This window comes from Mirounga leonina, unplaced genomic scaffold, assembly GCF_011800145.1.
Source record: "Mirounga leonina isolate KUSES-001 unplaced genomic scaffold, KU_Mleo_1.0 Mir_169, whole genome shotgun sequence".
Classification (NCBI taxonomy): domain Eukaryota; kingdom Metazoa; phylum Chordata; class Mammalia; order Carnivora; family Phocidae; genus Mirounga; species Mirounga leonina.
Window position 1 is genome coordinate 17,418,540 of NW_023270431.1, and position 26,764 is coordinate 17,445,303.

Genomic DNA, 26,764 nt, shown 5'->3' on the forward strand with positions numbered 1-26,764 from the left:
AACGTCTAGCCCCTGGAAAAGTGATATTTGCTCACTATTTCAAAATTTTTGTTAGATTCTGCTGTAAGGGGAAATAAATCCATTTTGCTCAATAAATAATCATTGACTAGAAACAGTATGTAACTTATTGGTACTTAATGTGTTACCCTGGGTAACAAATATGTCTGTGATCCCATTTCAGTACTAACAATATCCGCTCTTTAGTTCAAGAAGACAAACTAGAAAACTACAAATTAATTCTATAATGTGATATGCAAACTCACTTCTCAGGATACACCAACTAACACCTCAAGACCCAAGGTAGATAAAATAGACATTAAAAATCAGTCTTGTGAATTCGCTTTAAAAGCAAGGTGAAAAGAATGTATTCCATCAACTAGACTCACTCTACATTTGATCTGTATGCTAGGTCTTCCTACATACAACCAAGATTATATCAACTTTAAGAGTACCCTCCAAAAGTTGAATTTATTTGAATTGATCAAATTATCACAAAGTACTGAGGATGACAGTGATAGTAACAGGACCTAAAAGATAGATGAGGAAAATATATTGAGAATAAAAATTGACACTCCCAAAATAATGTAAGAGGCAACAGAACCAACAGTAAGGTATGGGAAGGGAGCAGGAAGTTTCACATTGTATGGTGTCCTTAATGATAGAGAAAATTACTTTTGTGAGTAGATTGAGTCTGAAGATGATCAATTACACATGCAACACTTCTTGAGTTGTATTCTATCCCAAATTATGTGCATATTTGTTTAAATATGAAAAATATTTTACTCATATTTTGGAATTTTCCTCAAACTTTCAAAAAGAACTAACTGGACCATATTTATCTTGTGACTCAGCACATTAAACTCACCCTAACATGCACCTCTGGGAGTTCTCATGCTCCACTTTTGGAAATATGACTACTCAGCAAAATGTTGGAGGAAAATAAAGCTAAAATAGAAATGAATGGTAATTGTTGGACTTGGCAAATTAAATTAATAAATACTTAACTTGCACCAAATATATACATGTTATTTAGCTAAAGTTATTCCAGGGATACATGCACAGAATGGCCAAGCTTTATGCTACAGTAATTTAATATCAAGCATAATATCTAGTTGGGTAAATAAAATAGACATTAAAATTCAATTTCAATACAAGCTGAAATGTTACTCTCTGTGATAAATGGGAGGGTGAGTGGGTTATGAATGATCAAATAAAAACTATGGTTAAGGGGCGCCTGGGTGGCTCAGTTGGTTAAGGGACTGCCTTCAGCTCAGGTCATGATCCCAGGGTCCTGGGATTGAGTCCCGCATCGGGCTCCCTGCTCTGCGGGGAGCCTGCTTCTCCCTCTCCCACTCCCCCTGCTTGTGTTTCCTCTCTCGCTGTGTCTCTCTCTGTCAAGTAAATAAATAAAATCTTAAAAAAAAAAAAAAAAAACTATGGTTAAAAAATTCTGAGAGAACTATTGTCTATTTGGGGAAGGCCAGATCATTGATACATCAGCTTGGAGAGGAAAAAGATCTGCCTTAAAGATTTATAAAAAAATATTTGTATAAATTTAAATATCTACTATTGCTCTTTGTCATGGCACCTCAGAGGCGGTGGGCTGCGTCAGGATTCAGCTGAACATCTCTTTCCCAGCTACTGGCTGCCAGAAACTCATTGAAGTGGACGATGAACACAAACTTCGTACCTTTTATGAGAAGTGTATGGCCACAGAAGTTGCTGCGGATGCTCTGGGTGAAGAATGGAAGGATTATGTGGTCCGAATCAGTGGTGGCAATGACAAACAAGGCTTCCCCATGGGGCAGGGTGTCTCGACCCATGACCGTGTCCGCCTGCTGCTGAGTAAGGGGTATTCCTGCTATAGACCAAGGAGGACTGGAGAGAGAGAGCACAGATCTGTTCAGGGTTGCATTGTGGATGCCAATCTCAGTGTTCTCAAGTTGGTCATTGTAAAAAAAGGGGAGAAGGATATTCCTGAACTCACAGATACTCCTGTGCTTTGTCCCCTGGGGCCCATAAGAGCCAGCAGAAGCCGCAAACTTTTCAATCTCTCTAAAGAAGATGATGTCCGCCAGTATGTTGTGAGAAAGCCCCTAAACAAAGAAGGCAAGAAACCTAGAACCAAAGCGCCTAGGATTCAGCATCTTGTTACTCCACGTGTCCTCCAGCACAAATGTTGGCGTATTGCCTTGAAGAAGCAGCACACTCAGGAAAATAAGGAAGAGGCTGCAGAATATGCTAAACTTTTGGCCAAGAGAATGAAGGAGGCCAAAGAAAAACGCCAGGAACAGATTGCCAAGAGACGGAGACTATCCTCTCTGAGAGCTTCTACCTCTAAGTCTGAGTCCAGTCAAAAATGAGATTTTCTAAGAATGATAAATAAATAAGATCAGACTTCAAAAAATAAATAAATAAAAATAAATAAATAAATAAATAAATAAATATCTACTGATCATTGAAACAATGTATCCTTCTGAAACCCTGGAAGATGTAGCAACATTTACCAGCACAACAAAAAACAAGTGCTGTCATATTTTCATAGGTTTTAGTGTTAATACATATTTATAGTAAGGAAGACCCAAAAACCAATGGTATCTTCTTTCCAAAAGATTTTTTTTCTCTTGTAAATAGAAAAAATGTAATAAATGAAAAACCCTTTGTTTCTTAGAGTAGTGTGAAAAAGCATATGAATAATTCATTCTACGCAATATGTAATTAATTTGAAAACAAAAATAGCACAATTAGATGACTTTAAAAAACTTGATTTGATTTGATTTGATTTTTTTAAAGATTTTTTTATTTATTTATCTGAGAGAGAGAATGGGAGACAGAGAGCATGAGAGGGGGAGGATCAGAGGGAGACGCAGACTCCCCGCTGAGCAGGGAGTCCGATGCGGGACTCGATCCCGGGACTCCAGGATCATGACCTGAGCCGAAGGCAGTTGCTTAACCAACTGAGCCCCCCAGGCGCCCAAAAACTTGATTTTATTAATTCATTAAAATGGGCATTTTTTTCCTAAGTAATCTTTTTGTTCTTCAATTGCTTCTTTGCTCTGTATAACTATGTGTAAGGTTGAAAACATAAGATTGATTTACATAATTGTAAATTAAATTATACAAATTGAGCATTTTCAGGTATAAGTCGAATTTTATTTTTATCTGAAGTTTAAAAAATAAAATTATCTTGTGATAACTACAAATAATAAAAAATTGTCACATTTAGAATAATAGCACCGTGAACAATTCACTTTTAATAACATGAAAAATAGTCCTAACATCATTGGATTATACATTGGAAAGTTATAATAAGCAAGTAAATTTCTCCTTTTGCTTGTTTCAGTTGAACTATGGAATGAAAAAAAATCAAAGAATTTTCAAATTTTTTGATATTAGATATTGCAAGCTATTTATTGTATCATCCATTATTTTAAAATAGTTGGTGAAATAAATAGAAAGAAATGGCAAGATCCATTTTATTATTTTATTTAATAATATTTAGATCTCAGTCATGAAATGTCCTAGAAAAATAGTCACACCACCACTAAATTTTATGAAGAATATTGCAATGTGTATTTCTTAGATTTGTTGCAAAAGTCATGGGGGAGAGAAAAAAAAGTGTTTCCTAGTTAAATATTTTTTTTTTTTTTATTTGACAGAGAGAGACACAGCGAGAGAGGGAACACAAGCAGGCGGAGTGGGAGAGAGAGAAGCAGGCTTCCCACGGAGCCCCGATGTGGGGCTTGATCCCAGCACCCTGGGATCATGACCTCAGCCGAAGGCAGACGCCTAACGACTGAGCCACCCAGGAGCCCCATTAAATAATTTTTTAAATAATTTTAAACAAGATGCATATCATAACTCTGACTGAGAGATTCCCAAAACATATTAGAGGTTAAAGGTAAGGACAAGACTTGTAGAAAATTGTCTGCTTAGGCATTTTCCAAACCTACCTGATAGAGAGACAGAGACAGAGAGAAAGAAAAAGAAAACTTGCTTTGAGAACTTCCAGTTGTTACAAAGCAGGTTTCCAGGTTTTCCCTAAATACATCTGGGAAACATAGTGGCTTAAAACAAACAAAACATGTTGTAGGGGTGCCTGGGTGGCTCAGTCGTTAAGGGTCTGCCTTCGGTTCAGATCATGATCCCAAGGTCCTGGGATGGAGCCCTGCATTAGGCTCCCTGCTCAGCGGGAAGCCTGCTTCTCCCTCTCCCACTCCCCCTGCTTGTGTTCCCTCTCTCTCTGTCAAATAAATAAATAAAATTAAAAAAAAAAATGTTGTCATACAGTTCTAGAGTTCTGGAAATCAGAGGTCTAAAATGTTCTTACTAGCTAAAATCAAGGTTTTTAAAAGGGCTACATTCTCCCTAGAGATTCTAGGGGTTCCTTATTTTTCCATCCTCTAGAAGCTGTCTGGATTCCTTGGCTTTCTGGCTTGTGGTTAACTATATGTGCTAATTTGGCTGGGCCACAGTGCCCAGATATTTGATCAAACATTATTCTGAATATTCCTGTGACCACTCCAACACTTTCTAAGCTAGAACCATGGAACACACATTGAAAGCACTTGCTTCATTGTGAGAATAGTCATTTCTTATCATCTCATAGAACTGTGTGTCCAATTTCTTTGTTAAAAAGTAAACCTATGACTTATCTTATAGTGCTTTTTGTGTAAGAAATTTGAGAGGGCTCTGTCTCAGTCATTGTATACATAAAGTCTATCGTAGTAGAAAAACCTTGCATACTGATTAAGCAAATGAGTATTGAGAAATGTTAGCATTATTATCCTCCCAATAACTTTATAACACCCATTTTATAGCTCCCCTTTCCTACCTAGAAGTACAAAAAAAGGTGAGCTATTTTAATTACATTGATTCATTAATATATTCATTCAAGTCATAAAATAAATATTTACTGTCTACCTTCTACCTGACAGGGATTTCTCTATTCACTGAGAATTCAGTTATGAACATGAGAAAAGAATTCCCTCTCTTTCTCTCTCTTTCTCTCACACACACACACATACTCTCTCTCTCCTTATATTCAACTGAGAGACGTAAATTTAACACATAACTAAAAAAGAAAATTTAGATAGCAAAAAGGGTTATAAAGAAAATTAAAGTAGCATTATGGTATACAGTGATTTCTACTTTTGTTGTTATTATCAAAGATCTATCTTAGGAGATGACATTTAAATTGAAATGTTAGGAAAGAAGCAAGTCTTGCAAAATCGAAATCACTGTGAATAGCTTTTATGGCAGAGGAAATGGTGTCAAGGTAGAATAGATTTGAGTACTTGAAAAACTGTGAACATATTTAGGCTGTCTGTGCCTAGATCAGAGTGCATAGAGGATGTTAAAACAAAATAAAATGAAGACCAGGCTTGAAGATCCCTCAGGAAGACAAAACCATTTAAGCCACATAAGATAAACTTAGTCTACCTTAGTTCATAAACATAATCAAAATTAAATTATTTCTTGTAAATGGCTCTGAAAATCATAAATGTAACATGAGTCACAACTAAAATGGTATAAAATAATCACTTTTAACCATTTCTCTGCCATTTGGAAATGCACATTTTTTAATAAACAATAATTGCAGAGGTTAAACAACTTCCTCATTTTCACTTTGTATGCCACCCTATAACATCATGCTGCCAGACTGCAAACCAGAGTTTTCTGTTTGATGTCTCCCTATTCATGAACAGCTCAAGGAAAACTCTCTGAATTTTCTTTTGACAGAGAAAAATGTCCCAGGAAGAGAGTAGTTAGATGATGTAGACCTTTGTGTCCTCGCTATAAGGGCTGAAATGTGTTACCCCAAATTGATAGGTTGAAGTTTTAACCCCTAGCACATCACAATGTGAATGTATTTGAAGATAGGGTCTTACAGAGGTAATTAGGTTAAAATGAAGTCATTAAGGTAGACTTTAATCCAATATAACTAGTATCCTTAAAAGAAGAAGAAATTAGGACACAGATACACCAAGAGGGAAAACATCATGTGAACATGAAGATAGTCATCTAGAAGCTAAGGAGAAAGGCCTCATCGTGCTGATATTTTGATCTTGGATTTCCGAAGTCTCCAGAAATATGAGAAATGTCTTTTGTTTAAGCCTCCCAGGTCTTTGGTACTTTGTTACAGAAGCCCTAGCAAATTAATACACTGACTAACCAGTTTTTATTTTACGCTAAGTGTGAGAATCAATCTTTGAAGGGCTTTCAGCAAGAGAGTGTCAGAATCTACTTGATTCATGTTCTTTCAAGAATATTCTGAATACTGTGTACAATTCACTTCTATAACATGGTAGGGAGAATAGTAGGGAAACAAAGAAATCTTTTTTGCAGAATAGCAGAAAATATACACACATGTGTTTGTATATGTGTATATATGAATTAGTTAATATCTATACATTAATTTTAGGTGCATTATGTAACCACAGTGCTTCGTGGTATGTATTTATTTTGGCAGCTTTGTTATAACTCACAATTGGTTAATAAGTCACAATATTATTTTCCTTAAAGACTTGTCATTAGTATTGTATGTTATAAATAATTCTGGATGCTTAGCAACCTGGCCGTATATATTATTGCCCTACTAATGATAAATTAGTTTTTGTTAATTTTGCTTTGTTTTTGTTTTTTGGTAAACATGTTTGTTCTATCCCAAAGACAGAGAAAAGAGCACACTTTCATACATATGTATATGATGTGTATATAATATATACTATTCTCTGATACATATTTCAAATTTAAAAATCAAGTTATTAATCCATGTTAGAGAATTTAATATATTGAAAAATGCACAATACTGGGAATGAAAGGAAATATCACTTAAAGGCCTTATTGTATTAAGTAAACAACTTAATCAGTAAATCTTAATTGCTATAAATCTATGTGTTAATAGAACCTATTAGAAATGTTGAATTGATGAAGGAGATTGACTTAAAGACAATCAATCAAATAAATACCATGGCAACTATTATAGATATTAAAATACTAGATATAAATTTATTCATTAATTAACCAGAGCCCCAGATATAAATGCCAACTCTCCCTATAAAATGATATATTTATTTTAAAATACATTTTTTGCATCTGATTTAATTTACAAAATTACATCAAAGTGGAATATATAGTCAGTGAAGAGCATTCTTCATAGAGATAAAACATATGTTACCAGTAGCAGTTGTCTGATGAAGCTTCATTATTCAGCTCAAAAATGTTGAAGCTATAATCATTAAACATATGTCAGGGATACAGAAACATAGCAGCTCTAGTAAGAGAGAGAATTAAGATGGTAGAGTAGAATACAAAAGATCTTTTCAGAGGCACAAAAAGAACTGGAAATCTAATTATAATCATGTTTTATCATTAGATATTCAGGATTATCTTCACATCATTTAATTAGAACAAATGAGTAATTGCCAGAGTCACTTTACGAAGGGCTGTTTAAGACAATTTTTTATAAGAAAGTTGATGATTTATTCAAATGGCAGGTACTGCTTCTACCCAGAAATTGGCTATACCACCAGAAATAACAAAGAATTCACTTTATAAGTGTTCCTTTTCTATGTACTAATGCATTTAAAGGGAATGTCCAGTATGTTCTCTAAAAGACAACTCTGAGATCGAGAGTGAGGTGTCATATATTTATTAGGAATCAAAATCCACAAAAAGAAGAGGGAAGAAGCGGAATGGGAAAGACAAGTCAAACTCTGATGTAGGTTGGACAAAGCCTTGGCCAGCCTGGGGGAGAAACTCTTGAGAGTGGCATTCATCAAGTTTTACCTAACTGGATCAAAATGGCCAGGACTTTATACACCTGCCTTGCTTAGTCACTGGATACAAGTTTCCTTGAGGAAGTGAGACTTCAGTCAAGGCCATTCTCTAAGGCTGGGGCAGACCCTGAAGAAGGGGATAGCTGGAGGCAGTTTGCTGACCAAACTCCTCAGAGCAGCAAGCTCTTCCTTGAAGTTGAATCTGGGTGGCACATTACCATGTCTACCTCTTTCCAACCACTTGTGCTACTTGGATCTGCTTCTCCATATATGTATGTGGAGCAACAACTGCATGATTCCATTAAGCATTTCTTTCTGACAGAAGAACTAACAAAGGGATGCTAGTGGAATAAACCTCAGGCCTTGCCAATGCACTTGGCCTTACTACCTCAATTGATACTCATTGTTGCCATCCATCACTGTTTATTCTAGATTGCCCTTGCCCTCAACAACTACCTCTTTTGGCCTTAATGGCTTACCAATTGATATGACACAGAACCTCATCCCCAAGGTGCTTGAGCCCCGGGTCACCATGACCTTCTTAAGATACAGTTATTGTACTTTTTCAATTCGATTCACAGTTGGGAAAGATAGTATCAAAAATCCTTTAAGTTGATTATTTTATTCTTCCCTACATTTATTGAGTAGCATATACCACCTTATGATCCATGTCAATATCTGCAAAAAAACAGTGACTTTCCTTCTTGGTTGCTGTTCCCTGGATACAAAAAGCCCAAAGTCTCCAGGGGGAAGGTATAGACAATTGTTCAATGGGACTCTCACATTTCCTCTGACAAAAGTGTGCTCCCTTTGGGATAAAGGGCCTAAATCTTGCAGTGTCCAGATGTGTGGAAATTTTAATCATAAAAATTCCTGGTAGGTCATTAGAAGTGATAATAACAGGGGATGCTTTTTTCCATTTCTTGCTTTTCAGACTTATGTATTCTTCCTTTGAAGAAATAGTACAAAATAAATATTTCTATTCAATGCATATTATGCATTCTGGATGATGCATGCTATTCTTTCATAATATTTCCTTAGGGCTTGTGAGGCAAATGTCTCTTCAGTACTCCAGGAGCTTCTGAGTGGTACAATATGTGACAGAAATACTGGATCTTATGGACATGGCTTCACTCCCACAACATCTTTGATTTTAATGTGACCCCTGGTCTGATCCTTGGGGGTCTTATGTCAGTAAATCTAATGCTCCATAAGCTTATTGATGTAGGTACCAACCAATGCCCTGCTGAAAAAAAAGGCAAAGCCATATTCAAAAACATGCCTATGCATATGAGAACAAACTTCTGACCCAACCAGTATGGAAGGATAACAAATTTGCCACCAAGTATTCAGTAGGTTTCCTGTAGGAATGATGCAGTTTGGGGTTTCCTTGTTGGTCTCTATTGCTAGAATGTTGAATCATCTTTGGTAAGTGTGAGTTCATTTTGTTTGGCCTCTGTCTCTGCCACCATGGCCACTTCTGTCTAACTTTTCACGCCAGCACTGGCCTGGCCATTGACAGAGTCTGGCCGATACCAACTTGCCAGGTAGTTTTGTTTACTTGATAGTTTTGTGGCTTTTCCATGCTGAAAACTATTTGGTGAGCAGTAACAGGACATAAAGTTCTGTATACTTCATGCTTACTCCATTATGTCTATCCACATACATTCACGTCAGAATACTTTCCCTCCCATCTTCCCACCTTTTTTTTCCAAGTCCCTGACCAACTATCCAGGATATTTGTCTCTATTCTTGAAACTGTTTACATCCTAAACTTGATTTATTCTCTTCCACAAAAGTAGAATGCCCAATTTCCTTAGATACTGATTCTCAAGCTCACCCCTGAGTGGGCTATAATATAATTTCTGTCCATTTTTTATGTACACCCATGCAATGACTGACCCATCTATAAACTAAGGTCAGGAATTTTTCTCCTTATTCAGGAGGTCATATGGAATTCCCCACCAGGTATAGATGTGAGTTGACAGAGGATACTGGTATACCCCTTGAGGTCCTTGAGAGTTGTGCTTTTTGTAGGTAAAAAAGGTGCAACAACTTTATATTTATTTGGGAGAAGATATCCCAGCACACTCCTGATTAACTGTATTCTTAAATAGTTTTTGAATGTCAGGTTTTGAATCTTCACAGGGTTTATGTCCCACACTCTGGAATGTGGGTGTCATACAAAATCTTCTAGCATGTTACTCATGTCATGCCCATAAAACACAATTAAAATAATATCATCAATGTAATACATCAGTGTGATATTTTGCAGTATGTCCAAGGTATCCAGGTGTCATCTGACTATATTGTGATAGAAAGCAGAATTGACATGACTATAAAACTAATTTATTATATATTATATAATATATATATATATGACTATAAAACTAAATTATTGTAACTATTCTTGTCATGTAAATGTACACTATGTCTGACCTTCTTTTTTGAAGAAAAAGATTTGTTCACTAAATCAGTGGCCAAATGCTATGTCCCTGGGCTATATTAAACTGATCTAGTAAAAATACCACATTGGTTTCTTGGCTGTTTTTGCAATAGTCTACAGTTATCTAACATAATCTATCTGTTTTCTACAGGAGTTTATTGAATTATATGGGGACACATAGGAGACTAATTACCATCTTTGCAGCCTTTAGGTCAGTAAAGTGACACTAATCTCCCTATAATCTTGGCATGTGATCTATTTTTTACTTACTGTCTTAGCTGGAGAGAGAACTAGTTTCAGAGTCTTTCAGTTTGCTTTTCCTTCTTGATAGTGCCTATCCTACAGATCAGGAATGTAGAAGTTATACAAATTACCAATTATGTCAATTTTAATGATATATTTAGGGCCCAGGGAAATGACTACAGTTGGGTTAAGAGACTATGTTAGCCCAGTGTAAACCAGACCTTAAAGAAGACCTAATTTATTATTTGGCTTCTCTGAGCTACAACATAAGAGGATGGTCATGATGACCCTTCAGATCTCTGATATCAGTGACAATTGGGTACTTCTGCCCAGTGTTCCTGAAAATGTTTGGTTATTCTCCATTCCCTAGGGCAGAGTTACCCATATAAATTGCCATAGGGTCCTTTGAAGAAGTACTGATAAATTCATTCCCATGTTTAACTGACTTGGAATTGCAGAGTCCTGAAGCAGGAGATGTAGCCACGTCTGCCGTCCATGGATTCCAGGTCTGATCTCATGCTCAGGTCTGAAAACTGGGATGGAGATCATGAATCTTTATTTAGATGATTGACCTCAGGCTTTTGGATATCTATCCTTGATTTTTTTCCAGTGCTACAGCTATTCACTTATTTACTTGGAGATTGGAGATGGTTCTACTAACAATCTCCTTAACTCTGTGTGAGTCAAGTCCCCTTGGTCACTCACTACTTGAACCTTGCTAGATATGATGATGCTACAGTCCCCTGGCTTCTGACAGTTAAGTGTTGTAATCTGTTGTCTACTATTTTGAGGTCTTATAATTCCCATTTCAATCAGACAAGCTCTGTAGCAGCCTCTCTTACTGTCAGCTTTGGCCTTACAGAAGAAAAATACCACTGAATTAATTAAAAATACTGGTTCCCCTTTCACCAGAACATTCATTATAAACTTGTTAAATGGTGTGTTTGTAGTCTGGTCTTTCTCTTAAAACACAATCTTTTGGTGGGTCTTCCAAACCTACATAGTATATCCATTCTAGGATACTGACATTGCTGAGCCTTATAATCCTTGTACCATTTTTTTTTCCCTGGGATTTCTCACATCTCAGCTTCACTTAGCATGAAACATTGCCTATTGCATGTTTAGGGTATCCATTCTATTAATGACTGCTATATTTACTTGATTTGAGGTCAGTGACACAGAAAGAACTTATACCCTTCTCAAGAACCATCCATTACTTCAAATTCAAGTCCTATTTTTAGAAATAAGTAATCATAGTCTATGAAAATAAATCTTAATTAAAATATATAGAATGCAGGGGTGCCTGGATGGCTCAATCAGTTAAATATCTGACTCTTGATCTCAGCTCAGGTCTTGATCTCAGGGGCGTGAGTTCAAGCCCTGTGTTGGGCACCACACTGGGTGTAGAGCTTACTTAAAATATAAATAAGTAAATACATAAATACATAAATTAAATATATAGAATGCATTAGCCATATGTTTGATGAAATATATGTGTATTATATGTGTGTACATGCCTACATGTGTGTAGGTAGATACATGGAGAGAAAGAAATAGAAGTCTCTCAAAAAAAAATTGAGTTGATATGAACCTCCATATACTAATTTCTTTCTTTTTTAAATTTATTTTTATATTTTTTTAAGATTTTATTTATTTATTTGACAGAGAGAGACACAGTGAGAGAGGGAACACAAACAGAGGGAGTGGGAGAGGGAAAAGCAGACTCCCCACCGAGCAGGGAGCCCAATGCGAGGCTCAATCCCAGGACCCTGGAATCATGACCTGAGTCAAAGGCAGACGCGAGCCACCCAGGCGCCCCCCATATACTAATTTCTAAGAGTTAAACAATAAAGTGTATGTCTAGCAGTGGGCATTTGATTTATACTGTTATTTTTCTTTGTTGAAATAAACTGTTCTATTAAGCAAACAGAGTTGTTCTGTTATAAAAGAAATACTGAATATTCATTTGTTTGTGAAAATGTGGATTGAGAGAGCAATGAATAGAAACTATTGCTATCTGTTTAGTCACCAGAATTTTATTTTTTTTTAATATCTTATTTATTTATTTGAGAGAGAGAGAATGAGAGACAGAGAGCATGAGAGGGAGGAGGGTCAGAGGGAGAAGCAGACTCCCTGCCGAGCAGGGAGCCCGATGCGGGACTCGATCCCGGGACTCCAGGATCATGACCTGAGCCGAAGGCAGTCACTTAACCAACTGAGCCACCCAGGTGCCCAGTCACCAGCATTTTAAGTCAAACTCCTGTGAGCTAAAATGATGAAGTGTTTAGCACATGAGAAATCCATCATATAAATATAATTTTGATACAAGTTGGAAAAGGGAAATTATTATGCTGTTGTAAGACAGATTACTATCCAATAAAACTAGGATGGAATATAAAACTACAAAGCAATGGAATACAAATACATAAGAATATTCTTACCATACTGTTTAATAGATGATACAGAAAACAAATCTCAACGCTAAAAAGTAAATCATGATTTGAGGATATAAGTTGTACGATCTGGGGAAGTTTCCAAGTTCTTAAAAGGACAAAATATTTCATTAATAAGAAAAAAAAATCTCTGCTTTAATAATTGAGTACCCTATAACATTATACAAATTTTAATTCAAACTACAAATGTGCCTTTTTCTGATTGCAATTGCTGCATAATAAACTATCAAAATTAGTAGCATAAAGTAACAGTTTGATTAGTCTCAAAAATTCTGTTGCTCAAGTATTTGGATATAATAGAGCAGGGATGACTTATCTCTTGTTCATAATGTTTGAAGCCTCAGATGGGGATACACAGTGGCCTAGATTGACTCAAACACCTAAGGATGCCTTAAAAGATTTGGAGCTGGAAAAGCTGAGGATGAGAACTTCAATTTCCAGATAAATTTGTCTCTTCATATTTACCACTGGGCTGATGAGATTCAGATAGTAGAGGGTGTGGCTTGGTGTTTTCAGCATGATGACAAAGTTCCAGGAAGAAGCTTTCTAAGAAAGTGATCATCCCAGAAGAACAAAGGAGAAGAGTCATGGTCATTTCTGACCTTGCCTTGCACGAAAGTCATCATCAGTTCTGCCATACTTTGTTACCTAAAATATTCACAATCTTGTCCAGATCCAAGGGGAGAAGATTAGGTTCCGTCTCTCAAGGGAAGGATGTCAAAAATTTTTGTGCCATTTTTTAGAACTGCAGAGTTAAAATAAAGGGGACTGATTTTTGTGATTTCAAGAATTAATACAGATAAATAGAAAAGATGAAATTGGTTTATATTTGAGTATGCAGTATACTCCAGTATAAATTTAATGATTTCATGACTTCAAATAGTACTTCGAACATAAACATTGTGGCTTTGTTACTTAACTAAAATCAAAATAAATAGCTTTCAGCATTTTGATATTCAAATTTTCTGTAAGTTTGTATCAAATAATAATGTGAAATTTAAAAAGTATTAGAAATTATCAGCAAAGTCTTACAATTCTGTCCATAAAAAGATCATGTTTGCATAATGTTGAATGTACTTTTTACTTTATAATGTCTACTTTTAAATACTCCTACTGATACCAGCCACTCTATAATAAAGATAAAGCCAAACCCAATACTATCTTCATAATCATATGATTAGTTTTGCCAGTTATCTGGATCCCATCTTACAAAGGAAGAGGACAATAAAGGGAACAGTAATGAGATAGAGTTAACTTCTGTAATTAATGAGTGGTTAACTGTGAGACAGTTCTTTAAAATTGAAAAGACTTCAAAAGCATGAATTAATAAGTTTCAATTGTCACACTATCTGCCCATAAACACCCTCCCATACACGATGTAATAGGATAGCAGCTCATGAGAAGAATAAAGGATTTCATAAAACTTTACTTTGTTCTGCATTTCAGAATGACAATGTTTAAAATATTTACTTTCCTATGCTTGGCCCACTCAAAAACTTTTCAGAGATAATTTTTACCTATGGATCATTTTTTTTCTAATGATTTGGACTCATTAACCAGCTAAAAAGAAAAAAAAAGGGAGGGGTCCTAAAAGATACTTTCATCTGTTTCTAAATTCTATAGGAAAAAGAGTATTCATGTGAAAACAATTTTTAAATAAAAGTTCCTTAATGAATCTATTAATTATGCAAAGATACATTCAGAACATAATTTTAAAGCAATAGATTGAGGCAATGAGACAGTAAATGGCTATGAATAATACAGAAAAATGGTGTATCATTTTGGCATAATAAAACCTCAGAGTTGCATTAAACATCATCAAATTGATATTGATCCAACACAAAAGACCATGAACCATTAACAATTCCAATAGTCTATACATTATTTTGGGCTATGACTACTGTCACATACCTTATAGAACCAGCATTCCTGTTGCCTGGCTGAGTGTAAGTTTGTAGATTGAAGAGTTCTTCAAATTAAATAAAAAAATAAATCTTCTAGGTCTTATAGTTCTGCCAAAGAATTGATTTGCATAAAATATAACCATTTAAGTCTAATTTAATTCTTTGTAATATCTGTCTAAAGATTAGGGAAAATACCTCCTTTAAGGCATATATAATAGGATTTAAATAGGATATTAAATATCCACATATATAATATGTTGTTTAAAAAGCTATCATGTTAATGTCACTGGATCTTGGAGGGGCTCCTGGCTCAGTTGGTAGAGCATGCAATTCTTGATCTTGGGGTTGTGAGTTAGAGACCCATGTTGGTGTAGAGATTATTTAAAAAAAGAACTGGCCCTTGGAAAGATAACAAAAATAAAAACCAAGTTACAAATAACAGGAAGCATAGTACATAATTCTAATATTATATGTTCATATTTTAAAATTAGAGTAAATTAGTATTCAAAATCAAAAAGCATTGTTCAATTATTGTAAGGAAAAAATATTTTTATGAAAAATGAAGACTTGTTCTAATATGTGTTTTTGTGCTTATCACAATATGTTAGAAGTTATTTAGTACTTTTTAAAGCTGATGTTCATATATGAAATAATAAAATAATGTCAAAAATGCTTTAAAAGACAACAAATGATTCAAAGGACATAAAGGGATATTAATTTAAAATGTGTTTTTGCTATTAACAGAATATTTAAAACTCAAATTATTCCTTTTAAAACTATATTGGACTCATACGTGGAATTTAAGAAACAGAACAAATGAGCATAGGGAGAAAAGAGAGAGAGAGGCAAACTGAGAAACAGACTTTTAACAGACTCTTAGAGAACAAACTGATGGTTACCAGAGAGGAAGTGGGGTGGGGGATGGGTTAAATAGCTGATGGGGATTAAGGAGTGCACTTGTCATGGTGAGCACTGGGTGTTGTATGGAAGTGATGAATCACTAAATTGTACACCTGAAACCAACATTACACTATATTTTAACTTACTGGAATTTAAATAAAAACTTTTTAAAAAGAGAGAAAGAGATAACACAACATATAATAAGAATAAAAAGGATAAGACAACAACAAAGCTTTGAAAAAACATGTAAATGAATATTGAGAAAATATCTGAAAATACACACAAGATTGACTATTGAAGTTACCTCATATTTTAACCCTCATGTTTTTCTCTTTCAAGTGATACATTTCTTCTATGTGATATAAGCTACTACATGTTTATATTATACTGATATACTTCAAATAAGCTACTGAATTATTGTAATATAAATATCACATTTTTATGAATTTTTGTTTGTTTCAGAAATTTTTCATGTAGCTATATTTGAATTTCTTTGTGTTTTTATTATGTTTTATTCAAGCTATTTTAGTTTCTTCCAACAGTTGGAATATAAAAAGCTGCCTATTCTGTTTTGTTTTGTTGTGTTTTTGTTTTCCTTTGTCTATTAATCTAATCCATGTCCATGTGAATAGTGGCCATCCCTTAAATGTAGGAGATGAACAGAAGCCTCTGAAAAGTTTCTAGTCCTCATGTCATATCACTGGAAGGAAACTCAATGCACCAGATTCCCATCAGCTCTCACAATCTTAAGTGTAGAAAGGACTAAGTACTTGAATAGTACTTGGATTCACTTAGTTTGGACCAGTATACTGTCCCAGCTTCTTCTATCTGTACCCTGACTAGAGCTTGAGGCCTCCTGAGTCTCACACCTCTGCATAGTACTTGACTATTCACCTCACTAGTGACTCAGCCCAGGAGATAACAGATGATGGATAGATGGGAATCAGGACTAGAGAGCTCTAGAGATGGATACTACTACAGTGTACTAACTAGAAATTATTCTTGCTAGATTAATATGAAACATTACTTATCATTTATGCTGATTTTATTGTATGTACATAGAGTTAATTCTATTCACATTTGAATAGACAATTTGTTAAGAAAGTATTTAAAAATTAGGGGTAGTAGAATATGAAAAGGAATTAAAAACAGATATTACCCTCAAAAGCCTAAATCCCAGTGGGGATTAGTGTAAATAATTTTACAAGGTGAAGATGCCAAGAATGAAATGGAAATGAATTTTTGTAAAAGACGCAAAAGGCATTATTACAACTTGGGAGACAAGTTTTCAGTGGAAAGATGGTCTTCACTCTAGAATTTACTTATGAGGATGAGAAGGACTTTAGTCTGTGTGGAGCAGGAGTAGGTGAGATGAAAGAGACCTCCACTCCCAGGAAATAGCTGTTCAATAGTACAGAAAGTTAGAAGAAAAATACATGATAAATGTGAATAATAAATAGCTCTATGAATTTTAGGATATCTGTAGAGGACTGTCCGTTGAAAAGATTTTAAATACCTGAAAGTCAAATATGGAAGGGAATGAGTATATACTGAATTTCACATATCAAACAGTTCCCGAGGTTATTTACATGCACAAACTAAGCTTCTCCCTCACTCTAGCCAAAGGAGATCACCAGTATTATTATTCCCGTTCTGTTGAAGAATACACTGAGGTATAAAGGATCTAATTAACTTGGCTGAGGTCAAATTGTTGGTATGAAACCAAGTAACAACAAACTCTGCCAGGTGATTTTAAGGAGTTAAGTAGGTAAGAAAATAAGTTAATTATATCCTTCATTTAATAATGTATACGCTATCATGATATAATAAAAAATTGGATCTGTCTTACAACACCAGGGACTTCCTTGAAGCTATAGATTAGGTCATTAAACTCACATCAAATGTCTTCAAACTATTATTTTGCAATCCAGTGCATAAGTCACAAACACTAAAATTCACAGTATAATGTACATAATGGTTATTTTTTAATATAGTGCCAGTATTTTTCTGGTGAACGAAATGGAAATATGTGGGACTATAAACCTCTACTAATTAACTAATTATACCCCTTATTTATGTAGCCCAAAAGTACCTGAATGGCTCAGAGAATTATAGGTATTCTATTTCATAAATTTGTTAGGGAGTTTATTCTATGGAAACAATTTCAAATAATAAATATCCCCAGTACTTCAGATTTTTAGTAACTACCTAATAGTACATAATATGAGTAATCCATTTACGTCATGCTGATTTATAATAAAAGTTTCTTGAGATAGCAGCATTTATAACTATATAGAAAATAACTGTGTTTTTTGGCATGCTGTGTAATGCTATACTAATTAAAATTTTACTTTAATTGTAGCCCAGTGAGATCAGTGCATTTTTTATTATGTTATGTTAATCACCATACATTACATCATTAGTTTTTGATGTAGTGTTCCATGATTCACTGTTTGTGTATAACACCCAGTGCTCCATTCAGTACGTGCCGTCTTTAATACCCATCACCAGGCTAACCCATCCCCCCACCCTCCTCCCTTCTAGAACCCTCAGTTTGTTTCTCAGAGTCCATAGTCTCTCATGGTTTGTCAGTGCATTTTAAGATGAGGAAGTCACACCATACTCAAAGATATTTTTGGCCAATTTTTAGCTTTTATATTTGTCCTTTAGAAGGCGCTGTAATTTTATAAGGCATCTCTGAAAAGTGACAGGGAACATATTTTCACAGGTTGTCAGGTTTTTCTCCAAATTTCTATAGTTTTATAGTTTTTCTATAGTTCTATAGTTTCTAAAAATATAATTTCAAAATCTGTAGATAGCATTCAACAGCATCTTCATCCAGAACATGGTAATAATACAGGCAGAAGAAAAGACTGATGGCTTTATTTACAAAAATGAATGCAATTAATTTGTGACTCAGAGGACAGGTCTGCATGGTTCCAGTATAAAGAAAGAAAAATAAATACTGATGTGAGTTCCTTGGAGGTGGGATGGTTAGTGGGTTGAGCAAAACTAATTTTATGTATCTATGCTGTAGACTCACAACAAATCATACTGATTTTTTGTTTCTCTCTAATACAATCTCATTTCTTAAAGATATTATTTATTTGACACAGAGACAGAGAGTGAGCACAAGTAGGCAGAGAGGCAGGCAGAGGGAGAGGGAGAAGCAGACTCCCCGCTGAGCGGGGATTCCCAATGCAGGCTCTATCCCAGGACCCTGGGATCATGACCTGAGCCCAAGGCAGACACTTAACCGACTGAGCCACCCAGACGCCCCTCTTTAATACAATCTCCTAATCAGAAGCCTTCTAGAAATCAAAAAGAACTAACATTTTTTGGGATGCATGATATTTTATAATTACAAAGTTTTAAAATTTTTAAGTATAAATAAAATCCATAAGAGCTTTATTTTGACCCTAGGATGAATGATAATTTGTCAGAATTTGGATCATAGAAATGTAAAATTTTGTATTATTTTCTGTTGGGGATTGGGCAGAAGTGACCTGCTTTAAGTCCAAATTGTTTATTACAAGAAAGATTTTTTTTTTGCCATATCATAAAATAAAGACAGTTGATTTAGCATTAAATCAGACAATTCTCTCCCCAACTTTCCTTTTGTTCTGGGTGGTATAAACAGTTCAGTCAAATTAAAATACCTACCATATATATTAAACAAAATTTTCTCATTATTGAAATGAGCCTAATGAAAGGATTTTATGGTCCCTATGCTTCCTGACTAAATTTTTAGATTAACGAAATGTAGCTAGTATAAATAGAACAAAGTAATAGTAAGCTTTAGGAAAGTAGAAAGCTAGATGCATGTGTGAGATATTAAAGTCGATGCAGGTCAATAACACCTTGTTTCCTGACAGTCTCTAATAAAAGAGATTTAATTTATTAGATTTTTAATATAAAAATACATTTATAATTTATTAAATTTTTTTAAATAATCATAAATTTATATAATGGATCAACAAATTTTAATGGTAAGCAAGTATTTATATTACAGATCAGGTGGAGAATATCCTAAAATTTCATGCTGCCAGGAGCATTTTGAAATTTTGTTTTTTTCTATTTATTGCTACCATATATATATATATATATATATATATTTATATTTATATATATATAAATAAATCCAAGTGTTTTAGGGAAAGATTCAAAATGAAATTTTTAAATAAAGTAGAAGGATAAAGAGGTACAACATGAATTAAAGAAAACCATTAAAGAAAATTAAGAACAGAAAATAAAATTCTGGAACCACAAAGTGTTAGTACAGAAGAGGCAATGTGAAGGGCTAGTCTCTACTTTAGACACTACAGTGCTTTGTAGGAGCAGGAGAACCAGTTACTATCCAAGTGGGATACCCAAAAGAGTGTCAATATGTGGAAGTTCCTGGGATTAAAGTATTTTTTTTTTTAAGATTTTATTTATTTATTTATTTGAGAGAGAGAGAGAGAGAAACAGCATGAGAGGGGAGAGGGTCAGAGGGAGAAGCAGGCTCCCCACTGAGCCGGGAGCCCAATGTGGGACTCGATCCCAGGACTCCAGGATCATGACCTGAGCCGAAGGCAGTCGCTTAACCAACTGAGCCACCCAGGCGCCCTAAAGTATTTTTAAAAGGAGAAAAAAATGTAAATCCATCCTCTCTATGTGTATATGGAATATTTATTCATTCCTGTTCTTATAATTCTGTGAGAGTTTGTAAGTGGGCAACAATATTATGGCACAAACAGCTCTTGAAATATCATCTCCTGGATCTAATTCATAGTAAGGCATCATTGTTCTCACACTATAAAAATAATTATTTCTAGCTAGATTTATTTTCAAAAACAGCACTTGGAGTGGCAAAATGCCCAGGGGAAAACTGCAATATTATAACTCTGATACTAATTAATACTGTAATACCAAATTAAATAAAGCTAAAATCATTTCTTTTTTTTTAAAGAACTTTTTTTTTCTTTTTACATTTTATTTATTTATTTGAGAGAGAGAGAATGAGAGAGAGAGCACGAGAGGGAAGAAGGTCAGAGGGAGAAGCAGACTCCCCGCTCAGCAGGGAGCCTGATATGGGACTCGATCCCAGGACTCCAGGATCATGACCTGAGCCGAAGGCAGTTGCTTAACCAACTGAGCCACCCAAGCGCCCGCTAAAATCATTTCTTAGAAAGCAACATTTTGTACTCAGAAATCTATTGTAGCTAATATCACTTTGTAATGACTTAGAATTTGAAATTAGCCATAATATTTTTCATAATGACAAATGTATTTGCATTCTAATGAAATAGGATTTGGACGCTGCTAAAAATGACCATTATTCCTTAAATCATTGGGTTATTTGAAGCCAGTCCTGCCACAACACTAGTTCTTTATTTTACTCAGCATGAAAGTTAATTTGGATTATTAATTTATTTTCTGAATTCAGTGTATAACTTTATATACTCCATATTCTTACATTGATATTGGTTGAAATATTAGACCTATCTGAAGAATCCTTGTTCCTTTAACTATCCACATCTCTATTTGAGGTTACTTATTTTCCCTATTTAATTTTTAGAAAGCTCATTCCAACTATACTTTTATAGAGAAATATGTATTGAATTTTAGGTACACCTCTGATTGGGGTAATTAATAAGTTAAATGCATTATGCACAAGGGAAACAAAGTACTGAAAAAATACAATAGGCATTTTATCTATTTTTGTTGGTTGATGCTACATAAAAAGTAATTTTGAAGATATAAAACTGCATTATTAAATAGATTTGTTATCAGGTTGGTGTATAAAACATGGCACTTTTGGAGGTTTTTTAAGAAAAAATATTTGTAACTTTTTGCTGAACCTTGGATTGGCTTGATCAACAGTTATTCTAATTTCCTCTTGAAGTGCTCACTTTGATCATATTTAGAAAAACTGAAATCTCTATTTCCATAATCCTTTGATGAATCTAGTGTTTCAAATCTGATTTAGGCTCAGCCAATCAGAGGTAGTGTGAGACTGGGAATCAAAACCTGGGTAAATATAAAAAGGAACATTCAAATGAGCAGGCCATATATAAATGTTAGCAAAACGCAAATCACTGAATGAACCTGTATGTACGCATGTATGTATCTACATGTTTATGCATCTCTCTATATCTATCATCTATCTATCATCTATCTATCCCCATAGTTCCTCCATTCAAGCAAATTTTTCAGTAAAACTGGTAGAAAGAATTTATAAAACTAAAGAAAATTAATATAGAGTTGAAGGAATTCACATGTCAAGCTTATACATACAAGAAGAGGAAATATTTCACTAAGAATTGGCATGCAGAAAGCAATAGAAAAGAAAATGTCTATTACAAACTTTAATGCACAATCCTATGTTATAGGTACAGAAAATAAAAACAAGTATCACAAATATTTTCAAATTATCCTTAACATCTGGAAAAGTACCATCCTGAAAGACAAATTTTAATGAATTTGTCACTGATCACGAGTCCACAAAAAATAGAATAACTGTTGCCTTCAAAATGTCACTCCTTTCCCTTATTATCAGTTCCTCTTCTAAAGTCTATTATACTAATTTTACACTACTTGATTAAATTTGTAATAAATTTAAAATATAAAATTTTAGTGGAATAATCCAAGTTCAATCTCTAATCAGATATGACAAATATTAATTTATATTACAGAAAAATGCCCTTAAGAGTTGTGACATTTTATGTTATAGTTTATTCCAAAATTTATATCTATTTTATATATCTTCTTTAGTGCTGGGTCTTTCAAATACAAATGTTGCATTGGATTCATGCATTTTTAGGACAAAATTCATTGGATAAGCTAGATCCAAATATTATCTGAACATTTTGACATCATTTGTCTAAAATATATGGGTGGTTAAGGTAAATAGTTCACTTCCAATAATATTATCTTTTGTAATATATAATCTGCAAGACAACTCTGAGAAATATATATTGTCGTTATTTCCATGTACCTTAGATCCTTTTTAATTATTACATACAAGAATGCAATGGAGGCAGAGATCTGTTTTCTGGATCCATTCTTGAAAGATGTTCAAATTAAAATTTATTAGCAATAAATAAAATCATCTACCCTTATATTAGAATAAAAGAAAGAGAAAGAGGACTTAATTTCTATTCGGGAAACGTGTGTATGTGACCAACTTCCCATGTTGTTGGAAGAATGAAGTGTAGAACTTTATTTTTTAAAAGATACCAATCATTTCCTTTGACACTGTTGGCTAATATTCCACAGAATCCCTCTTGCTTTTCAGTCTATCTAGTCCCCAGCCCTGTTTGCCTCTGAACAAAGTCTAACAATGCCTACCTAGTTTGACATGATTTCGGAGATATTTTTCTGTATGTTGTTCTGTAACCTAGCAAAAATTTATCTGGTTTATACTTTATGTATACTCTATGTATAAAGTAAGCATAATTTATGTAATTAGTCTAAAGATATAGACAAGCAAGACAAAATATCATATTGGTTAAGAGCATGGGCTCTGGACTCTACCACATACCATCAGTATGACCTTGGGAATGACTTGCTTTCTCTGTGCCTTGGAATCCTCATTTGTAGAATAGTGTTTATAATAATGCCCACCTGTTTTGTATTAGAAATATTAATGCTCATAAAATAATTGGATACCTCTGGCAAGTAGAAACTTCTCAGTAAATGTTAGCTAATGTTGTTGTTGGTGTTGTTATTGCAATGCCTATTCTGCTTTGTGTAAACAAACTTAGATCAAGGAAACCACTATTCCTGAGTAACAGTCAAGCAAACTCCTTTTACAGAGATGATAACTCCTCTTCCCACACCCTAACTACCGTTGGGTAGCTGCAAGTCACCTACTCAATCAGTGAATCTCACCAATGGGGTACAAGCAGATCCTCACAAAAACAAAAACAAAAACAAAACAAAACAAAACAAAACAAAAATATACAGATCCTCATTTATCTTAGATTGGGTATAGTAAATATTATTTTTTTTGTCACAAAGCTCTACATTACATCCCCAGAACTTATTTGTCTTATAACTGGAAATTTGTACCTTTTGACCACTTTTACTCATTTTGCCCACCCCACCCCCTGCCTCTGGCAACCCCAAATCTGTTCTCTGAGGTTGGTTTTTTTAGATTCCACATATAAGTGAGATCATATAGCATTTGTCTTTCTCTGTCTTTTAAACTCTTAAAAGTTCCTTGAATTAGTGTTGCCAAGGGACACTTTTCTTCCAATTATATATTCTGTTTTTAAGATCACTATTTGTTATGTAAGTACAAAGAAAAGCTAATTTCATATAACTCAGTTGAAACATGCAAATTCATAAAAATGAAATACCACTAAAAGCTCTATTTTAGACCTTAATTTTAGTTAATTCAAAACTTACTATACAATATCAGTAATTTAATAATTCTTTTCTATTATTAAAACACTCATAGCAACATGCTGTGAATGCTATTAATACTGAAGTCCTGAAAAAAAAAAAACTTGTATTTTAACTGTTGGAAGAGGAAAATGAGAAAAAAAGAACAGCTTGAGACTCGAAATGGCCATATTTTAAAATTTCCATGTAAACAAAAAAGCTTATTATCCCCTTAAGGCTCAAAAGTCCTGTCTATCAGTTATGGTTCTAAAGTAAAAATTCCTTAGTTGAACCTGATTCATCCTATTTACACTCTCATCCCTACTCATCAGTCAGCCTTTAGAGGCTGCCTCTAGTCTTTCAGACCACCAAGTACCATTTAGTGCACTGAACCAGTAACTTAATACTCTCCTGGTGACCTGTAACAGATGATGCAGTTTCCAAAGGTAGTTAGCTTCCAAATAGGCAGTATTTTACTGACTATTTAATAAGGACTGCTTCAGTAGACTAGATAATACCTTGATGGCCAAAAAGAGCAATTGCTCCTTCCAAAATTTTGGGGGTAGATGGAAATAGAGCAATAGTGTTTTTCTACCAAGCATTAAGACTACACACTTCTACCCTGACCACAGCAACAACAATATAAAAGGCTTTGAAGTGCAATTTAAACTCATTTTATATGAACTAAGAGTATGATAATATCAAAACTCTACCTTAGTTTTAGAAATAAATATATATTTGTTAGTTAATTAAAAATGTAACGAGGGCGCCTGGGTGGCTCAGTTGGTTAAGCGACTGCCTTCGGCTCAGGTCATGATCCTGGAGTCCCGGGATCGAGTCCCGCATCGGGCTCCCTGCTCAGCGGGGGGTCTGCTTCTCCCTCTGCCCTCTTCCCTCTTGTGCTCTCTGTCTCTCATTCTCTCTCTCTCAAATAAATAAATAAAATCTTTAAAAAAAAATAAAATAAAATAAAAAAATGTAACGAAACCCACATCCTACCTTAAAGATGAAGTTATGGAGTTTTATGTTTTTTTCCAGGTAATTTATAATTTCTAACTTCTTTCTATTTCTCACTTCTTCATTACCTAATATGTGCTTTATAGTTTTTACTAGTTATTTTTATTAACAGAAACAAAATTTAAAGTAACAGCCTTGAAAAAGATTTTACTCTAATTTTGTATATTCAAACTAGGGACAAATAATGTAACTCATGATTGACAATAATACTTGAAATGATTTTATAATTTTTGATAAAATAACTTTATAGTTTCTATAACTCAAATGTGGTTAAACCTGAGGTTAAGCACCATGCTCAAATTCTTCTGGTGTTCCTTGTTAATTCCCGCAACAAGATCTCAGATGTGCACAAACAAAACACCGCTAGTTACCCAGATCACCCTACTATACCCAGACCTTCAATTTGTCTGTAAATATAGTCTGAGTTCTGAAGCCCTACTGTTACCAATACATTTAATACTCTTCCATTCTTCTATCTCTTAACATGAGTCTGTAGGCCTTTCAATCATATCTATTCAAATTAAATTAAATTCTAAAAAAATTATAAGGATAAAATGCATAGGTATAATAACCATGGGTCTCAGTCTTTGGGGGAATATGCACTTTGCGTGTATGTATGACTATCTCAAAAGCTGTCCATGAAGTGCTTCAGGCTCCAAAGCAAGACATTTTGTTCATAGTTATTCTTTCAATGTTACCTCCCACAAATTTTTCAAAGGGGTCTTTATTTCTCACCACTACTTCATTTCTGTGGATTAGTATTACCAGTGGTTCAACGACAATGACTAAAGTGACATGCTAGAGAAAGATTCTGAACTAGACTTTTTTTTTTACATCAGTGATTTTACATTAGAGATGAACAAAAGGTAGGGTATGTTTTTGGCATTCAGTTAGAAGCTGTAGACTCTCTGCCTGCCAAAATACACACACACACACACACACATTTATAAACACTGATTAATAGACTTGTTCAAGTGATTTGTCAAAGCCAAAACCCAGATACAGATTTTCTAGGGGCTCTCCAACCACGGTTTAACAAATCTGCTCTATCCTGGTCACACTCTTCAGTCTAACAAATTAAATTTGGTTGAAAGAAAGGTTGATGAAATATTTCAAATGTTTCAAAAGGAGAGATCAATTACCACTCTTTAAATACATTAACAACAGTTTACAACTGCATGCCTTGCAGCTTTTAACAATGTCTTGAAGAAAACAGGAATTCAGTCAATATTTTCTGAGTGAATAAAAAATGATTAAATGAATGAATTATTTGATAACATCAAACTTCTTAAAGAATTAAAGAAATACTCTCTTTTATATTTACCTCGTTTTTTTGGCATGGTTATATAAAAGCAGATAAGTTATAATCGCAAGAAAACTTCCTGGCTTGGAAGGAGTGAGAATAACTAATAATTCATATATTTATAAAATAAATTAATAAAACTTGATTCAATTGACCACCTATTAGTAACAATACTATAAATAAACATCAGAGTCCTTGGTTAATTTTTTTTCCCAAACTATCCATATCAAAGTGTATTAATAGTAGACACAATCGATGGTATTTAAAGTAGCATGAAATAAATGCCATATTGTCAGCATTAAATGGATCTTAATGTATGTACTTTTAATGTGGACACTATTGATGCC

The 26,764-nt window shown here is 34.2% G+C and overlaps 1 protein-coding gene across 1 annotated transcript; it reads left to right on the top strand.

Moving 5' to 3' along the window:
* Positions 1-926: 926 nt before the first annotated feature.
* On the top strand, positions 927-2,365 carry LOC118017309 (40S ribosomal protein S6-like). The gene is made up of 2 exons (XM_035015114.1): positions 927-963; positions 1,594-2,365. The coding sequence occupies exons 1-2, from the start codon at positions 927-929 to the stop codon at positions 2,361-2,363; spliced, it is 807 nt and encodes a 268-aa protein (XP_034871005.1). The 3' UTR covers positions 2,364-2,365.
* Positions 2,366-26,764: the final 24,399 nt, after the last annotated feature.

Excerpts from the sequence above, each read along its gene's own strand:
- LOC118017309 (XM_035015114.1), top strand. The coding sequence starts at position 927 with ATGTTGGAGGAAAATAAAGCTAAAATAGAAATGAATG. Across the intron at positions 964-1,593 it reads AGCTAAAATAGAAATGAATG|AGGCGGTGGGCTGCGTCAGG; the intron begins GTAATTGTTGGA and ends ATGGCACCTCAG.